Genomic DNA, 17,538 nt, shown 5'->3' on the forward strand with positions numbered 1-17,538 from the left:
GCCGGCCGCACCCGCCTCGCAGTGCCGATGCTGACTTTGCCCGCAGCGGCAACGACGAGGGCCGCGGTGGTTATGCGCCGCGCGGTGACCGTGGTGGCCGCGTTGCCCGCGGTGGGCGCGGCGGTGGTCGTGGTGCCGGTGCGCCGAACGGCGACGACGCGGCTCGTGTGTGCCGCCACGTTTTCACGCCAGAGGGGTGCAAGTATGGCGACAAGTGCCGCTATAGCCACGACGAGAACGACCGCCGCCGAGCGCAGGAGGTACCGACGGGCAGCGGTATGGCGCAGCGCTCTCTGGAGCGCCCGCCACCGAATTTTAAGTTTTCGATCGAGGTCGAGATCCCGACAGAGCGCATCAAGTACCTCCTGGGCTCTCAGGGCAACAATATGAAGTTCATTAATGAAACGTGCGGCACTTACAACGAGCGCTTCGACCACGTGGACGAGAAGGAGGAGACATTCACGATCCGCATACTCGGCGGCAGCGAGGAGGCAGTCAACAAGGCTAAGGATATGCTGTTGCTGTCTGCCGGCGTGAAGCGCGAGGAGGAGAAGAAGGACCGCTTCCAGTACGCCGTGAACGAGCTGGACGCGAACACGCACGCCGCTCGCCTGTTCGCGGCCTGCAACACCAAGAACAAGGACACCACACGTCACTTGTCTGACTCCATCATGCGCAACATCGTCTCCAGCTTCCACTTTGTTCGCCCGCAGGAGGTGCGTCACTTCTACATGTACACTTCCAGTAGCGACAAGGACAAGCTCGAGATGGTGAGCAAGATTGTGTCCCAGCTAAAGGGCGTGCAGGCGATTCTCTTCTGCGACCAGAAGCGTGTGGAGGAGATGTGCAAGGGCTCGCAGCGTATCGCGCGCCACTTCAACGGTGTGGAGCCGCAGTTTGTGTACCGCCAACTGTCCAAGGAGGATCGCATGATGGCGCTGGAGAGGTTCAAGAAGGGTGTGGAGAACGAGAACGGCGTGCGCCAGCGTCTGCTGGTCACGAACGAGGATTACGCCAAGCTGGCTCGCAAGACCATCATTCCGTACGTGAATCTTGTCATCAACTTCTCCGTGCCGCGTGCTGAGGAGTACTACGTCCTGCAGTCGCAGGTCGCAGGCCGTCAGGGCACTATCGGTGCGTCATTCCTATGTGTTAGCAACTACGAAGAGGCCCTTTTCCGCGAGTTGGAGAAGAATATCCAGTTTGAGCGCTTCGAGGACGAGGAACACTTCCGCACAACGGCGGTGGAACTGTCGTACGACACGGCTGCGCAGCCTTTGACGCCGGAGGACGCTGATCCGCCGGCGGACTGGCGCGAACACCTGAACGATAAGAAGCCACGCCAGAACTTCGGCAAGCGTCGCTAGGCACGCGACAAGCACACACACACACACACACACACACACACACACACACACACGCACGCACGCACGCACGCACGAGAGCGAAAGGAAGGAGAAAGGATCAGAGAAAAAAAGGGGACCATCGCTGGCCTGGCAGCGACTTTCCTCGCACTGTCCTTTGTCAACACGCATATTACTCCTGCTCTTGCTGTGTGGCTCTTCGTAATGATGCGGTGCCTCTTCAGGTGACACTCGAAACGCGTAAAAGCAACGGCATGACGGACATTTTTGTTCTCCCTCGTCGTCATTTTCTTTCGTTTCACCCCTCCCGTTGTTTCTTATATATAAGGGAGCGTATGTGTGTGAGTCTCTGTATGTGCGTGCATGCTTGTGTGTGTGTATGGGGCTGCTCTGGTCGCGTTCTGATTAGTGTGCGTCTTTTATGTCGAAGCTGTCTCAGGGGTGCAGAGGGTGGCGTGCGACACGGGCGAGGGGATGGGGGCGGCGTGGGATGGATGAGTGAGTGGGCTGGAAAAGAGGCGGCGCATCGAAGAGGGTGAGATGAAGAAGAGTGAACATGCGGAGAGGGCAGCGAAAACAAAGAATCAGCTGAACTCTGCGTGATGGCGACGGTGCCTCCTTCAGTTTCTCCACCGTCTCTCCCCTTTTCTTCTGGCCTCATTCCTCACCTCCCCGCTCTATCTTTGTAGCGCAGCAAGCCTTTGTGAAGCGTGACTCACAGGATAGAGCTAGGTGCTGCTAACCCTCCCCCGCTCCACCACCACCACCATAATCATGTCTCTCTCCCATCGCCCCTCGTCGCCTGCTCCTCCCTCCCCTCAGATGCACACCCGCATCCACACGCCAGGCCCCCGCCCGCCCTCCATCCCCTCCGTCTCCTTCCGTTTGTCTGTTCTTTCGTTCTGTTTCCTCGCTTGTCGTCTTGCTCTTCTTCTGCCTCTCACGTCTTTGGGTCTCCGGCGTCTCTGTCTTGTTTTTTCTCCTCCCCCTCTCCTTTTCTTGTTTCACGTGGTATGTGTCCGTGACCATGTTTCCTTTGTTTTCTTGTCTGTCTGTCTGTTGGTTGGTCGGTGTGTGTGCGTGTGGGTGGGTGTTTGTTTTTAAACGGCGTGCCCACCTCTCTCTCTCTGTTTTTGTGCTGTTTTGCGTCTCTGTGTTTTTCTGCAATGCGGTACGTGGTGGGTGCCGAAAAGTATACGAAGGCCAGACGATGTGTTTCGGATGGTGGCGATGAGGTTTGTGAACGCACACAACTAAAAAAAAAAACACATGCACACACAAGGCAATGAGGCAAAGGCCGAAGGAATGACTAAGGACCAAAGTTGGATATTGGTGGTGCTGATGCGTGGGATGCGCTGTCTTTTTTTTGTTGTTGTTTGTTTTTCTTCTGTCTTTTTATGCCAAGGACGACAAGGTGCTCGCGAATGGTGTGGTGTAGACGAGGGTGCGCTTACATGTGCGCGTGTGTGCGTAGGTGGAGTATTCTCTTATACAGGAGTGCGTCTCGATGTGTGGGTAAGTATCTGGGTAGGTCTCCTCGTTGTAGTGAGAGGGTAGGTGAGGGATGAGACATTCAAAAGCGGAGGTGATGGGGGTGGATGTGGGGGTTAATGCAGGGAGGAGTGACCCACCCACAACAGTGAAGCACCAACGGAGAGCACAGGCTAGGAAGGCGGCGAGAGCTAAGGAGCGAGGCTTGCCGTAGAGGGGCAGCTCAATATTCCTCCATCACCATTTCACCACCACATCGCCGCCCAGGAGGGGTGACTATGCCGGCAGCAGAACAGCAGCACATGTACCATTCGTCGCAATCACGATACATATGTGCATCTGTGAGAACGACGTGGCTGCCGCCGGTGTTGGTGCTCGTCTCATTCTCTGCTTGTGCATCGATGTGGTTTTGAACTCCCTCTTTTCCCCTCCCCGCATGCCTCTCTTCTTGCTCTTTTTCTGCCATCTACCATTTGTGTGTGCGTGTGCGTAATCGCTTCACATTGTCGGATGGCTCTGTTCTCCTCTTTTTGTGGTGGTTCATCGTCGTCTCGATCTTTTTAGTGCCACACTCTCCTGTGTAAGTGCATCTGTTTTTTTTCCCGGGTCGCATGTAGGCTATTAGACGGACACGAGAGTAGCTGCACACCTGCACGGCGCCGTAGCCTCCCTCACCATCCTTCCTCGTTTTCGCCATCTTGCACTTCCATTATCGATTTCCACGCAAGTGCGCACGAAAAGACCCCCGCACATGGATGCCATGGCGCACATACCACTTCCACCCCACCCCCTCCATATTTGTTTGGGTTGCCTGCCACGAACCGGTACGCACACCAACACAAGTGCACGCAGGCACAAACACGTAACACCGAGAAACACGAGCTGAGTTATTTTTCTTTCTATACTAATGAACTTGTAAGAAAGAAGAGAATGCCATCATTGGACAGTATTGCGTAGCAGAGGATTGCGGTACCGCCCGCCATCTCCCCCTCTGTTTAATCCCTTCGTCTTCGACGCTGCACTTCACACGCACGCGCACAACCCTCCACATGAGTAAACGCAGTCGAAACGCGTCAGTGTGGCCACGCGATGCCTACTAGCGCTCACATGTGAGAGTTATGGCATTCATGTCGACTTTGTTCGCCACCTCTCTCCGCGTCCGTGGATGCTTCCCCGTGGGGCACTCGCTAAGTTTCCCAAAGAGCGGTGAATAATGAAGGGGGCGGCGTGGAGGGAGGAGTAGCACGGGTGGCGGACATCAGTTGCGCCATGCGCAGATCAGGGGGAAAAGGCGAACTTTTCGTTCGTGCCCGCACCCTTCCTCTGGCTCCTCATTGCATCTCTATCCCGCTTCTCGTTATTATTCCACTTGCCGCCCCCTCCTCTTCCACTTTCCTCTAACATGAAAAACACACACACACACACTGACACTTATACACATTTGCTGGCTTGTCGCTCTTTTTTTATTGTTTTTCTCGCTCTACACGTGCGCCAATATCTGGCTTTCCCTTGCCCTTGCCCCTCGCCCCTTCCCCACATAATCGCTTGTCGCGTTGACACGGGTCTGTGAGTGAGTGCACGTCTGTGCCTACCTGTCCGCCTGTACGCGTTTGGATGCTGTCGCTAGTGCCCAACACCCCATTTAACTCGACCCGCAAGCTGACAAACACACAAGAGGAGAACAAGCTCCTTACAACAAAATAAAAGCCACTGTTTGGAACCGTCAGCATCTTTGCGTCATCATGTGCGCCGCTGCCGCTACCGTGAATGTGGAGCTGGCGCTGAAGGAGATTGTCAAGGCGACCATCGCCAAGGCCTTCCCGCTCGTCCCGGCCCAGGAGCCTCTCATCACCCTTGGCAAGGTGAGCGAGTATCAGTGCAACAATGCCATGGGGCTGGTGAAGGTGCTCTCTCAGCAGCAGCAGCCAATAAAGATGAGCCCGCAGATGGTCGGCGAGGAGCTCAAAAAGAACCTGGTCGGCAATGATATCATCGACGAGTTCGAACCCACGCCCAAGGGTTTCATCAATGTCAGCATCCGAAAGGAATGGGTGGCTAGGATGGTGAAGGAGGTGCTGAAACAGGGCATCCGCCCACCCGTCGTGACGAAGCAGCGCGTGCTCGTCGACTTTTCAGCGCCGAACATTGCCAAGGAGATGCATGTCGGACATCTGCGCTCCACCATCATCGGCGAGTCGATCAGCCGCCTGCTGGAGTTCTGCCAGCATGACGTTGCACGTATCAATCACATCGGCGACTGGGGTACGGCGTTTGGCATGCTCATTCTGTACATCAAGCGCAACTTCCCCGACTACACCACGAACCCGCCGGACATCTCTGACCTCACCGCCTTCTACCGCGCGGCGAAGAAGTGCTTCGACGAGGACCAGGAGTTCAAGGAGAAGGCCCGCCTCGAGGTGGTGAAGCTGCAGGCGCTGGAGGAGGATTCTATCCAGGCGTGGAAGTACATCTGCGACGTGTCGCGCGAGGAGTTCGACAAGGTTTACACCCGCCTCGGCGCCACCATCGAGGAGCGCGGTGAGAGCTTCTACAACCCGCTTATTCCAAAGGTGCTCGATCTGCTGGAGGAGGCGGGACAGATCGAGGTGAGTGACGGCGCGAAGCTCATCGTCAGCAAGGAGGCGCGCAAACTGGATAGCCTCGATGCGCGTGACATGACAAAGCTGGCGAGTCAGCACCTCGCGCTCGTCTCGCGCGATGGTCCGTCGTACCACCCGAACCTGCTTGCCGCCATGAAGAAGGCTGGCATCTTGACCGGGACTGAGGGTGAGGAGTCGGTGGCGCTGTCGAAGAAGGAGGTGAAGCCGTGGAACAAGTTTGATATCCGCGTGGACCTGGACAAGCTGATGGCCCAGCTCGCACCCCTGTACAAGAAGCAGCTCGATCCTCTCTTCCTGGAGGTGTTCGAGGCTGCGGGGATTGTCAAGGGCGACAGCATCCTTGTCCCCCGTTTCTCCTTCCCGCTGATGGTGGTGAAAAGTGATGGCGGCTACACCTACGACACGACAGATGTCACGGCCACGTACCACCGCTTCGTCATCGAGAAGATGAACCGCGTCATCTACTGCACCGATTTGGGCCAGTACGAGCACTTCCGCATGTGCATGCAGACGGCAAAGGACATGGGCTGGATGGAACATGCCACATGGGACCACGCCGGCTTTGGCCTTGTGACGGGTGCAGATGGCAAGAAGATAAAGACGCGCTCGGGTGAGACGGTGAAGCTGAAGGACCTCATGGACGAGGCGGTGGAGCGGTCCCTTGCGATCCTGAAGGAGCGTGAGGCGGGCGAGCGCAGCCAAGGCCACTCGGAGGAAGAGATGCAGAAGCTTTCCAACATTATCGGCATTGGCGCCATCAAGTACTTTGATCTCAAGCAGACGCGTACTGGTGACTACGCCTTCAGCTACGACAAGATGCTGGACATGTCTGGAAACACAGCCGTGTTCCTTCTCTATCAGTACGCCCGCATCTGCTCTATCAAGCGCAAGGCCGGCATAGCGGATGAGGAGCTGCTCGAGATCACCGACATCTCTCTCGAGACCCCGCAGGAGAAGAGCCTCGCGCTGTGCGCGCTGCGCTTCCAGACGGTGATTCTCAAGACCGTTGAGGATCTCTTCCCGCACCACCTGGCCGACTTCGCGTACGAGCTCATGACAAACTTCTCCAACTTTTTCCAAAACTGCCGCGTCTTGGATGACCCGCTGCAGAACAGCCGCCTGTGCCTAGTCGAGCTTACCCGCATCACCCTCAAGAAGACATTGGAGCTGCTGAACATCGAGACGGCCGAGCGCATTTAGCGGATGCCTGGTGCTGCATGTGGGCGCTGTAGTCCAATCCCAGGCGTGAGGCTAGTGAGTACAAGAGAGAACGAGGAGAGGAGGCGGGCCAAGCACGGAGCCTCCAAAGGCTCATGAGAGCCTCAGGGTTTTTGTTTGGTTCCTCGGCGCCCGCCCCGCCCCTCACCCCCCCCCACCCCCTCTTTCGTCTCAATCGCCTCTCGCATGTTTGTGCTTTCTTATTTTGCTCGTGCTCCGTGTTGCTCTCCGGGCGCACTCCTGGTGGGTTCTCTTCCCTTCGCGCCGTCGCTGATGCACAAGGGGAACCGGCAGCCCCCCCAGTGAGGTCGTTCAGCGACCCCCACCTTTTTGGCTGAAGGCAAATCTATGCGCGTATGCGCACGCATGTGCGTGCGTGTGTGTCGCTCATCTCACGGCGTGCGCTTGCGGGGCTACTCTCCTCTTCTGTTTGTATTTTTGAGGAGCGCACGGTGTAGTTCACTTCCGGCTGACAACCACGCTCTCTGCCAGTTTCGCTGGCGACTGTTTCGCGGTGTGTCGGCGAGTCACGGGGCAACGGGTCCTCTGCGCTTCTCTTTTGCCTCGCTCTCTCCTTCTCATTCTCCCACCAACACCACCCTGTTGTGAGTCGCGCAAGTGGGCTGGTCTCTTCTCTGCCTCCTGTGCCTCCTTTTGTGTTTGTGTGCATTATCCTTCGCTCGTGTGCCGCTACTGATAGCGCACAGATACGTTAGCGGAAGGTGTGCGTGTGCGTATGCGTTTGGATGTGTGTGTGTGTGCGTGTGTGTCTGCGCGCGTAAGTGTTCCTTAATGCGCTAATTGAACGACAAAGACTTCCAGACATTCACTCGAGTCTCACCTTCTCTGCATCGATGCAGGACTTTGTGGGCGCGATGAGGCTGCTCAAAAAAGCAGGTGTTCCCCTGTGTAAGAGAGAGACGTCACGTACCAGTGCGAATCACTGAGCGGTAGTGGGGGTGCGCCTGCCTCTCTTTGATAACCTTTTTTTCTCATGTGGAGGGCGATTTGATCTGTGGCACTCCTGGCTTGCTATGGGAAGGCGTGCAGATGAGAGCAGCGTCACATCTCCTACCCCCGGGTGAGGGTTTCTATCTTTCCCTCTCACATGCGTGGGTGCTGCAGCCTCTGTCGGTCTGTCTCGATCTCGCCGTTCTTTCCGCACTCTCTGCCTACGCCTTTTGGAATCATCTCCATCGAAGCAGCACCGCGGCATCCAACACAGGTTCTCAAACAGAATATCGATAGATTGAGAGTGCGCTAGTCTACCCTTTCCCTCATATCCATGCAGTACCGCTGACCCTCTCACGCTGTGCAGGCACACAATTAACACACCCGCCAGCCGGAGGTGAGCACGATGCAGACGTGGTATCGACCCCACCCCTACGGTATTTACCCACGCGGCAACGCCGTCAAGCGCTCTGACATATTCGACCGACTCGGCACCTTTTCCATCTTCACCGCCGCAACCACGGATGACGACAAGGAGCACACGGAGCAGCCCTACCTGGAACTCGTCCAGTGCTTTCTCGCCTTTCTCGAGGTGCCCGATCTGTGCCGACTGTCGCGCAGCTGTACGGGCTGGTATGTACTAGTGCATTGCACAGATGCCTTCAAGGCAGCGTACACAGCCTTGTCGCCGTCGTACCTGCGGTTCCGTGGCAGCTGGAAGGAAACGGCAGTGCGAGGCTACGTGGCAGTGCATGGCGGCACGCCGAACGCGGTCCCTGCCGCTTCCATTACGAACAGCACCCCCTCCAAGAAGAGGTCGAAGGTGGAGAGCAAACGTATGCGGGCTACTCCGGCGCCTGCTGGTGAGACATCTGCTGCATTTGCACGCCACACACCGGTGTGCGTGCGCCGACGCTTCTTCTGTGATCAGCTCTTCCAGGCATGGATGTGCACCATTCTACCACCCTACTATCACCTGCACCCCGTCGCTGAGGAGCCGCAGGAGGCGTCGCCGTCGCTCTCGTCTTCCGCAGTGCGGACCGAGAAGAGTGCGGGGCAGAACGCTGGGTCCAAGAGTCGAAAGAGGCAGCAAGTTGCGGCATGGCCCGCGGCTGCGTCGACCTCCTCGACCGCCGAGCTGGCGGATTCGGTGGACGCGCCTCAGAGCCGTAGCCCACGGTACATGTCGAAGTTTCGCCCTGTCGAGCGGTGCAGCCGTATTTCTGTCGATGAGTTCCACGACCGCTTTGAAAAGCCGAACGTGCCAGTCGTGATCACAGACGTGGCGACGGAGTGGCCGCTTTTCAAGATCCTCCAAGGCCGCTTCACCAACCTAGCGGACAAGAAGGACTCCCTTGTGCGTAGCGGCTGCCCTGTGACGTCACCGTTGCGCTGCGAGCACACAAACATGGATCTGGAAGACTATGTGCACTACGCAACGGAGCAGAACGACGAGCGGCCGATATACATGTTCGACGCCGAGTTCGGGAGTGTGCTGGATGCAGAGAAGCTGTACACGGTGCCACCCTACTTCGCCCGAGATGACTTCTTCTCAGCACTTGGCGACCGCCGACCCAAGTTTCGCTGGATCGTCGCGGGCCCGCAGCGTAGTGGCAGCAGCTTCCACGTGGACCCCAACTACACCAACGCGTGGAACGCGAACATGACGGGTCGCAAACGGTGGCTGCTATTCCCTCCCGGGGCGACACCGCCCGGGGTGGTGCCGAGTGCCGACATGGCTGAGGTAGCCACCCCGGTGTCGCTGACGGAGTGGCTCTTGAACTACTACGACGCATGCCTGCAGGAGCTGCAGCACTGCGGGTACGAGTGCATCTGCGAGCCTGGAGACATCATGTTTGTGCCGTGCGGGTGGTGGCACTTCATCATCAACCTCGAAGATTCCATCGCCATTACGCAGAACTACGTCTCGCGGTGCAACTTGCCAAAGGTGATCAAATTCTTGCGCGCCATGAAGGGGTCCATCAGCGGTATTGACGAGGATGCCGACACGGCGACGGAGGAGTCTACAGAAAGGCGGCAGCGCGGCTTTGCGAAAGAGTTTGAGGCCGCCATGAAGGCGGCGCACCCGGCTCTGATGCAGGACGTGGCGCGGCAACTTGAGGAGGAGCATCAGGCACGGGAGAAACGCCGGCTTGGCCGCTTGACGCTGCTAGACCCGTCCTCAGGGGGCTTCACCTTTAGCTTCTAGGCCACACAGGGCAGCAAAGTTTGGCGCGAGAGTGGGTGAGTGGGTGCCAGGTAGCCCCCAAGCCTGTGCCTGTACAGTGACGGTGAGAGTGTGGAGGCGGCATCATCACCGGCGCCGACTGCCACGCTCCTGTCCCCTCACTGGTGCCCCACAGAGGCACAATCATCCATCAACACAATAGCAGTGCCCCCGCCCACTGCCCCCTTTTCCCCAGCATGCACACCCACAGCGAGTAAGCAAGAGAGAATCATGCCATCGAGTCCTGCGGGAGGGGGACACTCGCAAACGCATGAACCCCTCCTTTGGTGAAGGGGTCCAACGGCACGCCAATGCACCTCGCCACGCTGTGTGCGTCTCCTTTTACCCCGTGACAGCTCTTGCCTAACACCGTATAATCAGTATAACGACCGCTGCGTATTCGTTCGTAACTAGCGGAACCAACTCCCCAGCAGGCCGTACATGTATGTGTGCGCATGTGCCATGCATGGGGCGTACGGCTATTCATGGCAAGCCCGGCTAAACATCTACACGAAAAGTCGTGCGCATCAGCTCCGACCACCACGAAGAAAAACAAGCAAGTATAAAAGAAAGGCCGATGCGAGCGACAGAGAGGGAGCAACAGGGCCGAGGAGGCAAGCGAAAAGGATCGCCTGGAGAGGAGAAAGCGGCGGCGAGGATGCCACCCAGCGGGTACCCACACAGGGTGCATGAGGACAACTCATCAAAGGTCACAGTATGCTGCACCCCGTTGAGGCGGTGATGGCAGCGGTGGAATGCTTGCAGTGTGGAGGCTATGCCATGCCGCCACACCCTATTCCCTTCCCTCGGAGGTACCTGTGCCAGCGTCTTCAAGGAAGCCGTGCACCGCGCACACTCCCCTTGCCTCTGTTTCGTCGTGTGCCTTCACCCACACAGTTTGGACAATGCTATACCACTTCATCGTTGCCCCCTCTCCCCTTCTCCCAATCGTCTACCTCCTTCCTCCCTTATAGTACAACGGTATTGGACGGAAGGGCACCGTCGAATGTGAAGCGGTGTAGATCACGCTTCGAGCCCTCTGTAATTGTAGAGCCGTACTGACACGCGCGCGTCTCTGACAGCTTCAGCGCTGCTCCAAAAAGGCCGCCGTCGCTCACTTACTGTCCGCGCTCTTGCTTACGCTGCGGTTCATCATGGGCATCCTAACAAACTGGTACGAAAGCCTCGCGCAGGAGAAGCAGCTGGAGCTGCTCATGACGCTGGGCATGTACGATGAGCGCGTGTACGAGGTGGTGGAGCGACATCACCTGGCACCTGACATTCTGCAGACGCTGCCGTCCCCCCTCACCGCCCATTTCTTGGCACGTGGCATGTGCTACGACGCCATTAACGAGGAGGTGGTTCGCAATTTTGTGCGCATTTGCATGATGCTGTCGCGCTACCGTACCGTCGAGGAGGCGTCGACGCTAGCGGAGCTGATCGGCAGCTGCGGGCTGCCAGAGCAGTATCGCATGCAGATGTTCAACTTTAGCGAGACGTATCGGCACATGATACTCTCGCAATCCTACTTTCCTCAGCGAGCGGTGCTGCGCCTGCTGTCGTACATCTTCTGTGATGATGTTCTCTCCGATGCCGTGGCGCAGCTGCAGTACAAGTCCGACATATTAAACCATGTAAACAAGGTGTTCGTAACCACACCGGACTTTGTGTCGTGGCGCTTCTCCGTCCGATGCATGTCCCTAGCCGGCGGCTTTAACGAAGATCGCTCAGACGTCGAGTACACGGAGCTCCTCACGCGGGCTGTGTCGCAGGCGCTGCCCGAGTTTTTCAGCTACCTCCTGGTCGCCTTCTGCTACGCCCGCTTTCGCTTATACCCGCAGCGGGTGCGCGGTATCACCCCGCGGTGGCTGGTGCGGCAGCGTGCCTGCTTCTCAGCCCTTTACTGCGCTCTTCTTGGTGTTTACTGCAACGCCATCTTGGAGTACCGTGTGCACGAGCACCGCGTCCTGTACGAGTTGCGCAAGAGTCGAGAGATGCGACGACGCCGCGGTGCCGAGCGCCGCGGCCTCCCGTACGAAAACAATCCATACTTTGATAACCTTGAAGGGGTGACGCGGCGCGTCTACATGATGCAGCTGTCTGCCTACACCTTCACTGCTCTTGGTCTCGCTGTCTCCATGCTCCCCTTGACCTCTGTGAAGTTCCCCAAGTTCATGGGCGACGTCGCATGGCGCCATCCCTTCGTGCCGCGCCTCTTTCCAGCTTTGCTTGGCATGCACGCCGCCTCGCGCTGCCTCATCCCCTTTGTTGTCGCACCGTTCACTGCCGTGAGCCTCGCCATGCACGGCAATTGGGGGACCACCCTGTACGACCGCTACGTCGAGCTCCGTATGCGGCTTTGGCATCGGAAGGTGGACGTGGCCTTCGACACGTCGACTGAGATGGATGAGGTGGATATCATCGGCGCCGACACGACAAGGAAGAGCGCGTCTTGAGCTGCTGCGGGAAACATCTTTGTCCTTTTTCGAGCGTCGCCATGAGCAGTTTGCGACCGACTGCGGGCGTCTGCGCTTGCGGATGCGCGCAGACGTCTTTGCGCTCCTACCCCACCCTCTCTTCTCCCGACAGAGGCAGCTTCGTCGGCTCAAGAGGCGGCGCTCACTTTTAATGGCTTGATTTCGGAGTCAAGCGCTGTTACTTTCTTTTTTGTTGTTGTTGGCAGAGATTTCGAGGGTCTGGCGGTTCTGCTACCCCTGACTTCACTCGGCTGTTGGTGCGAATTGCGGTTGACCTTTTCAATGACGCTGCTCAGCATCCTGTGCATCCTTCACACAAGCATACAGATACATAGATACTGCTGCTGCGGTGACGACGTTGCAGTCTCGTTGGCCGAAAACCTGTGATGCGCTTGACGCGGGGTTAACACTCGACGGGAAAGGGGAGCGAAACAATCAACTCATCCCACGGCTGGCACTCGCGCCGCTTGCTTCATCATCGTCTCCCGTCCCCTGCTCCCCTTTCGCCTTTTTACTCCTCTCGCTCTTTTATTTCGTCCCCCCGCCATTACATCTGCGACTGGTGCTTCAGAATAAGACATTCGTCACACACACACACACACACACACACACCAGCAGCGAGTCTTCAGAGTGCGCTTCACCACTCTCACCCGTCCTCTTGCCCCTCACCCTCCCGCTTTGGAGGGTCACGTACACTTTCATCTGCATGTGTCAGCTGTCCCTTACTGGAAGGCCGAGCACGGCCCTCGTGTCGACCTCATTTCACTCGCGCTGGCAAAAAAAAAGCAGGAGTATTGGTGCACTGACACACGTGCTCCCTCTTGCGCAATTCGGACAGCGTGCGCTCATGCCTTGAGGGCATCAAAGCCGAGCTCGACATCCACTGCCTCGCTGTCGGCACTATCTACACACGAATGCTCACACCTTTGTCCTCTCTTGATACGGACCGCTGTCTTGTTCCTTTTCTCGTCCTTGTGCACTTCTTTCACTCATTCGGCCGATTTTCTTTTTGTTTCAGTGTTGGAGTGCCTCTTCTCGCCCCAGAACGTCCCCCCTCTCTGACCGCCGCCGTCGCCAAACGCCGCCCTTCCTCATTGCCCGTCATCCTCATAACGCATGCAGGCTGGCACACGATAGGCGAGTGCGAGTGCGTTTTTTTTTTGTGTGTCTCCCACTTTCCTCGCTCCCCATCACGTGCGCGTATGCCTGTCTTGCTTGTTTTGCGCTCTTGCGGTTTGCACGTTGTTTTCTCAGGATCCCTGTCGTCTACACAAATATGCGCATCCTCCTCTTGATCGCCGCGATTGTGGGGTGCTGATGGGAAGGAAAAGGAAGCCCGCTTTCACGCAATCACAGCGGGCGACTCTCACAGCAACATTCCGCCTGAGCTGTCGAACGTGCTTTGCTCTCTTCTGCTCCCACTTGCTCCTTCTACTTCAGCCCTCCTTTTCTGTTTTTCCCCTTTTTTTTCGTGGCTCTCTCTGAGCTGGTGCAGCCGTGCATGCAGGCGAGCTCTGCCACTTAATCTCTTCTCCCCACCTCGTCTTCTCTCTGGTGTGTTGGTGAAGATGGACGTCAGGGACCAGTGCTGCTGCTGCTGCTGCTCGTGTTCATATTTTTTACTTTCTAGAGCTTCGCAGTGTATGCATACATATGCATGCATATGTATGCACATATTCTGCTCTGTCAGCCTGGGCGGCGTATTTCCCGACGGTAGTGACAAGGAGAAGTTATTGAAAGCAAACATGAGCCGTGATGGCCTTCAAGAGCCTCATCAACAGAATCCTGGACGCTGCATGCTAGCCTTTAACTCTTCTAGTGACCCCTTCGATACCCGGAAAGCTCGCTTTCCCACCTATGTTAATTTCTTGTGGACCCCCGCTCGTCACGTCCGCATCCACCTCATCTTAGAGGCGGAACCGCCACGTCGTGAGAACTATCAAGCCATAAGGCAAAGACAAACCTCCAAACGTCCGGAGGCGCTCCCCGCCGGACATTCACGTGGACGTGAGCGCACCACTGTCGTCCGTCCCCCTCCCTCCCCCTCAGGTTGGCCGGGTAAGGGGCACCCCAGCGCTACTGGTCTCTCCTGTGGGGAGGGGTGTATGTGCCTGTGCATGTGTGCTTCCCCCTTCCACCCTTCTATCGCTGCAGCCCCTCCCTCCCTCCCTCCTTGCCCGCCGAGAAAACCGCAAACACGAACACACACCATTCTTTACTGTCCCGTCTGTGTGTGGGTGTGCCTTTGCTCTTCCGTACCGTCTCTGGCGCGCGTTAACGTTCCCACACACAAACGCAGCCACCCCCATTTTCTACCTCTCCTCTCCCTCACGCCCCCTGACACAAACGGATTGCGATGAACTTTGCGCGTGCATGCGTAGCAGCTGCCTTTTTTTTTCTGTGAGGCTCTTCTCTCCTTGTCCTTCACCTTTCCCCGCAAGCGACAGGGGTGCCGTGGCGTAGCCTCACGCGTCTGCAGCGCGTGATCATTACCGCGCGCCCGCATACGCAGACGAAGGCACTCCGCGCATCTTCTGTGCTGACCGAGACTCCGGGCAACCTTCTCCTTTCCTCTGGAGGGGGCTTTTTGAACCCGACACCAGTGCATGCGCGCCTCGCTCACATTCCTTTCCCACGATGGTTTCCGAATCACATTTCGATGTCCGTGTAAAGGGATGCGCGGCGGCAGCATATATGATCAACGAGGCGCGCGTTTGTGTGACAGGCGCGAAGAGGGTGCTTATGAAAACTGATGACCATCTAAGTCAGATACACACGATGTGCCGTGCGCTTGGCATTCGTCCAGCGGCAGCGGCTCCATTCATTCAACCGGCGCTGGCCTTACAGCGTCGAAGGCTGCACACCCCTATTGTGGCTCACGAAAAGCCTGCGGCGAAAATTGCCCTTCCAATGCTGCTGAGCGACTCCTCTGGCGACGTATCTTACCTTGCAGGACAAGATAGCGTCGGCACGCTGAGCATGACCCCACCAGGCTCTCCGAGAACCCGCACCCTCACCCCCATGTCTAACATCCACCACCATGCGCACCTGGCGACAAGCGAACTTCCGGTTAGCGTCTTAGCGGCAAGCGCTCTGAACTTTGCGGCGGCGTGGCGCACGGAGGACAGCACGTGCGCGGCGCGAAAGGATCTCATCCACCGCTGTTTGAAGGCGCGGCGTGACTTGGAGCTAGAGGAGGCGGGTGGCCGCCACCGGCTGAGCCAGCTGCTGCTGACCGTGTCGGAGCAGATGCATCGATTTGTGGTGATGGGCGAGTACAGCAAGTTTGTTGTCTTCTGTGTCGATCAGGAGCCTGTGTGGCGCCAGGCAGCTCGCCAGCTTCAAAAGGAGAACGAGGCGCGACTCCACACGGCCGAGAACATCTACTCCCGTTTCCTCATGGAGGAAGTAGCTCTTTCGGAGAAGATGCGCATGTTTCAGGAAGCCTCCGACTTTGTCGTGTCGCAGGGCTATGCGGCGCGGGAGCAGCGGCAGCGTGCCCAGATACGCGCGGCAAGACGCCGCTGCGACCGCGAGTCGGCGTCCCAGGAGACGCCTATGCCGTTCGAACCTCAATCGCACCTGCACCCTCATCAACACAATAATGAGAGCAATGCTGCCTCTTTGGCAGGCGGCCGGACGCCGCCGCAACTGCAGAGGCCTCGCGATGACTTCACAGACAAGCGATCTGAGAGCGGCAAAGAACGATCCGCTAAAAATGCCAAGCCGCACTCTACCACGAAGGTGGATCGGTACAGGCAGCGCTGGCGAGAGATAATCTGGTTCCTTAGCAACGGTGAGCGAGGAAAGGCGGCACAGCACTGAAGCGCACCGCCCGCTGCGTCTTCGAAAGGCGGCGCGAAGCCCTGGCCGAAAAAGGAGGCTCGGCACGCGCCGCAGCCACCCGCCGCCCGCAACGGCAAGGAGGCTGTAACTAAATGAGGGCAATCGAGGGAGTGAGCCCAGGCGCATCTGAAGTCGGTCTGCACTGGCAAAGGCAACGACAGAAGCGGCGCTTGCAGCGATGCGACCGCCTCGCTGAGGCCAAACGAAGATGGCAAGATGAAAGCGAGCCACTCTGCTGCCGCCCTGAACTCGGCCGCCCCAGGCCGCGACACGGATGAGGAGGAGCGAAAGCACCTCGACCGCGAGCGGGTGAGGCCCGCGTGAACGGTCACTCGCACCATCACCGCAATGAAGATGCCCTAGATGCACTGGTGACAAGGGAGCACGGGCTCGATGCGACTGCTCGCCGTCAGTGTTTGCTGCTGGTCGAATTTCCATTCCTGCTCCTGTCTCATCAGCTACCGCATACTCATGTCGGCGCGCATTCAACGCCGACCACCGATAGCCTTTCGCTCTCCCAAGAGCCCTGCGTCTTCGACTATGACTGGCCTTGGCAAAGAACACGCAGACAGTGCCTCCACCGAGTGCTTCGACGTGCGCCGTGTTCGATTCTCCTGCCGCGAGCACATGTGAGAGGCATGCACTTTTTCTCCGTCTCGCTTATTTTTCTCACGTTCTCTTGATGGTCACACGTCGCCGATTTGGTGTGACAGACGCCACCCGCGGGCTTACCAGAGGACTTGCAGATGCCTCAGTGTTCGACTGGCATGCCGTTCATCTATGGGTAAGCTCGTTGGCTTGCACAGCGCATTCCTTCATGGACACTGCTGCACGTACATGTTTTTCTGTGTGTGTGCGACTGCCCTGTATGCGTGGCTGCGAGGGACAACCTGACGCTTCACATGAAAATCGAAGAGGTGGAGTGTGGGCGATATCAAAAAGAGCGCAAAGAGACCCCCCCCCTTCCCTCCTCTCCCTCATATCCCTCACTGCCGTTTATATATATGCGACTTGCGCGTCCCCTCTTTCGTCGCATTTGGCAGTGCCGGGTGGCCGCCTTGGCCTTTTTGTGACCCCTCCCCTCTCCCTCCCACCCACCCTCTCACCCTCCCCGCCATTGGATGACTTCATTTGTGAGCTGGCATGCTGCCGGTTTTATCCACGAGCAATGCATGTGCCTTCTTATAGTTGTTGCTGTGCTTCTCCTTGCCTGTCCCTTGCCATCTTTGACGGCCTCTCTCACTCTTTTCGGCATACGAGCAGGGATCAACCCCCTCCTCCCCCTTGTGTGTGCGTGCATCTGTGTGCCCTCTCTATTTTTTTTCTTTGGTAGTGGTGGGGGT

At 57.6% G+C, this 17,538-nt stretch overlaps 4 protein-coding genes across 4 annotated transcripts; all 4 read left to right on the forward strand.

The window, feature by feature from the left end:
* Window positions 1–4,597: 4,597 nt before the first annotated feature.
* Window positions 4,598–6,676, forward strand: LDBPK_271230 (arginyl-tRNA synthetase, putative; the record flags this gene model as incomplete). The annotated part of the gene is made up of 1 exon (XM_003861928.1): window positions 4,598–6,676. The coding sequence occupies one exon, from the start codon at window positions 4,598–4,600 to the stop codon at window positions 6,674–6,676; it is 2,079 nt and encodes a 692-aa protein (XP_003861976.1).
* Window positions 6,677–8,051: 1,375 nt separating this feature from the next.
* LDBPK_271240 (hypothetical protein, conserved) lies at window positions 8,052–9,854 on the forward strand (the record flags this gene model as incomplete). The annotated part of the gene is made up of 1 exon (XM_003861929.1): window positions 8,052–9,854. One exon carries the CDS (start codon window positions 8,052–8,054, stop codon window positions 9,852–9,854), a length of 1,803 nt encoding a protein of 600 aa, XP_003861977.1.
* Window positions 9,855–11,026: 1,172 nt separating this feature from the next.
* Window positions 11,027–12,328, forward strand: LDBPK_271250 (hypothetical protein, conserved; the record flags this gene model as incomplete). Its single annotated transcript, XM_003861930.1, has 1 exon — window positions 11,027–12,328. The coding sequence occupies one exon, from the start codon at window positions 11,027–11,029 to the stop codon at window positions 12,326–12,328; it is 1,302 nt and encodes a 433-aa protein (XP_003861978.1).
* Window positions 12,329–15,091: 2,763 nt separating this feature from the next.
* Window positions 15,092–16,174, forward strand: LDBPK_271260 (hypothetical protein, unknown function; the record flags this gene model as incomplete). The annotated part of the gene is made up of 1 exon (XM_003861931.1): window positions 15,092–16,174. One exon carries the CDS (start codon window positions 15,092–15,094, stop codon window positions 16,172–16,174), a length of 1,083 nt encoding a protein of 360 aa, XP_003861979.1.
* Window positions 16,175–17,538: the final 1,364 nt, after the last annotated feature.

The sequence above is a fragment of the Leishmania donovani genome, chromosome 27 (genome assembly GCF_000227135.1).
Source record: "Leishmania donovani BPK282A1 complete genome, chromosome 27".
Classification (NCBI taxonomy): Eukaryota; Euglenozoa; class Kinetoplastea; order Trypanosomatida; family Trypanosomatidae; genus Leishmania; species Leishmania donovani.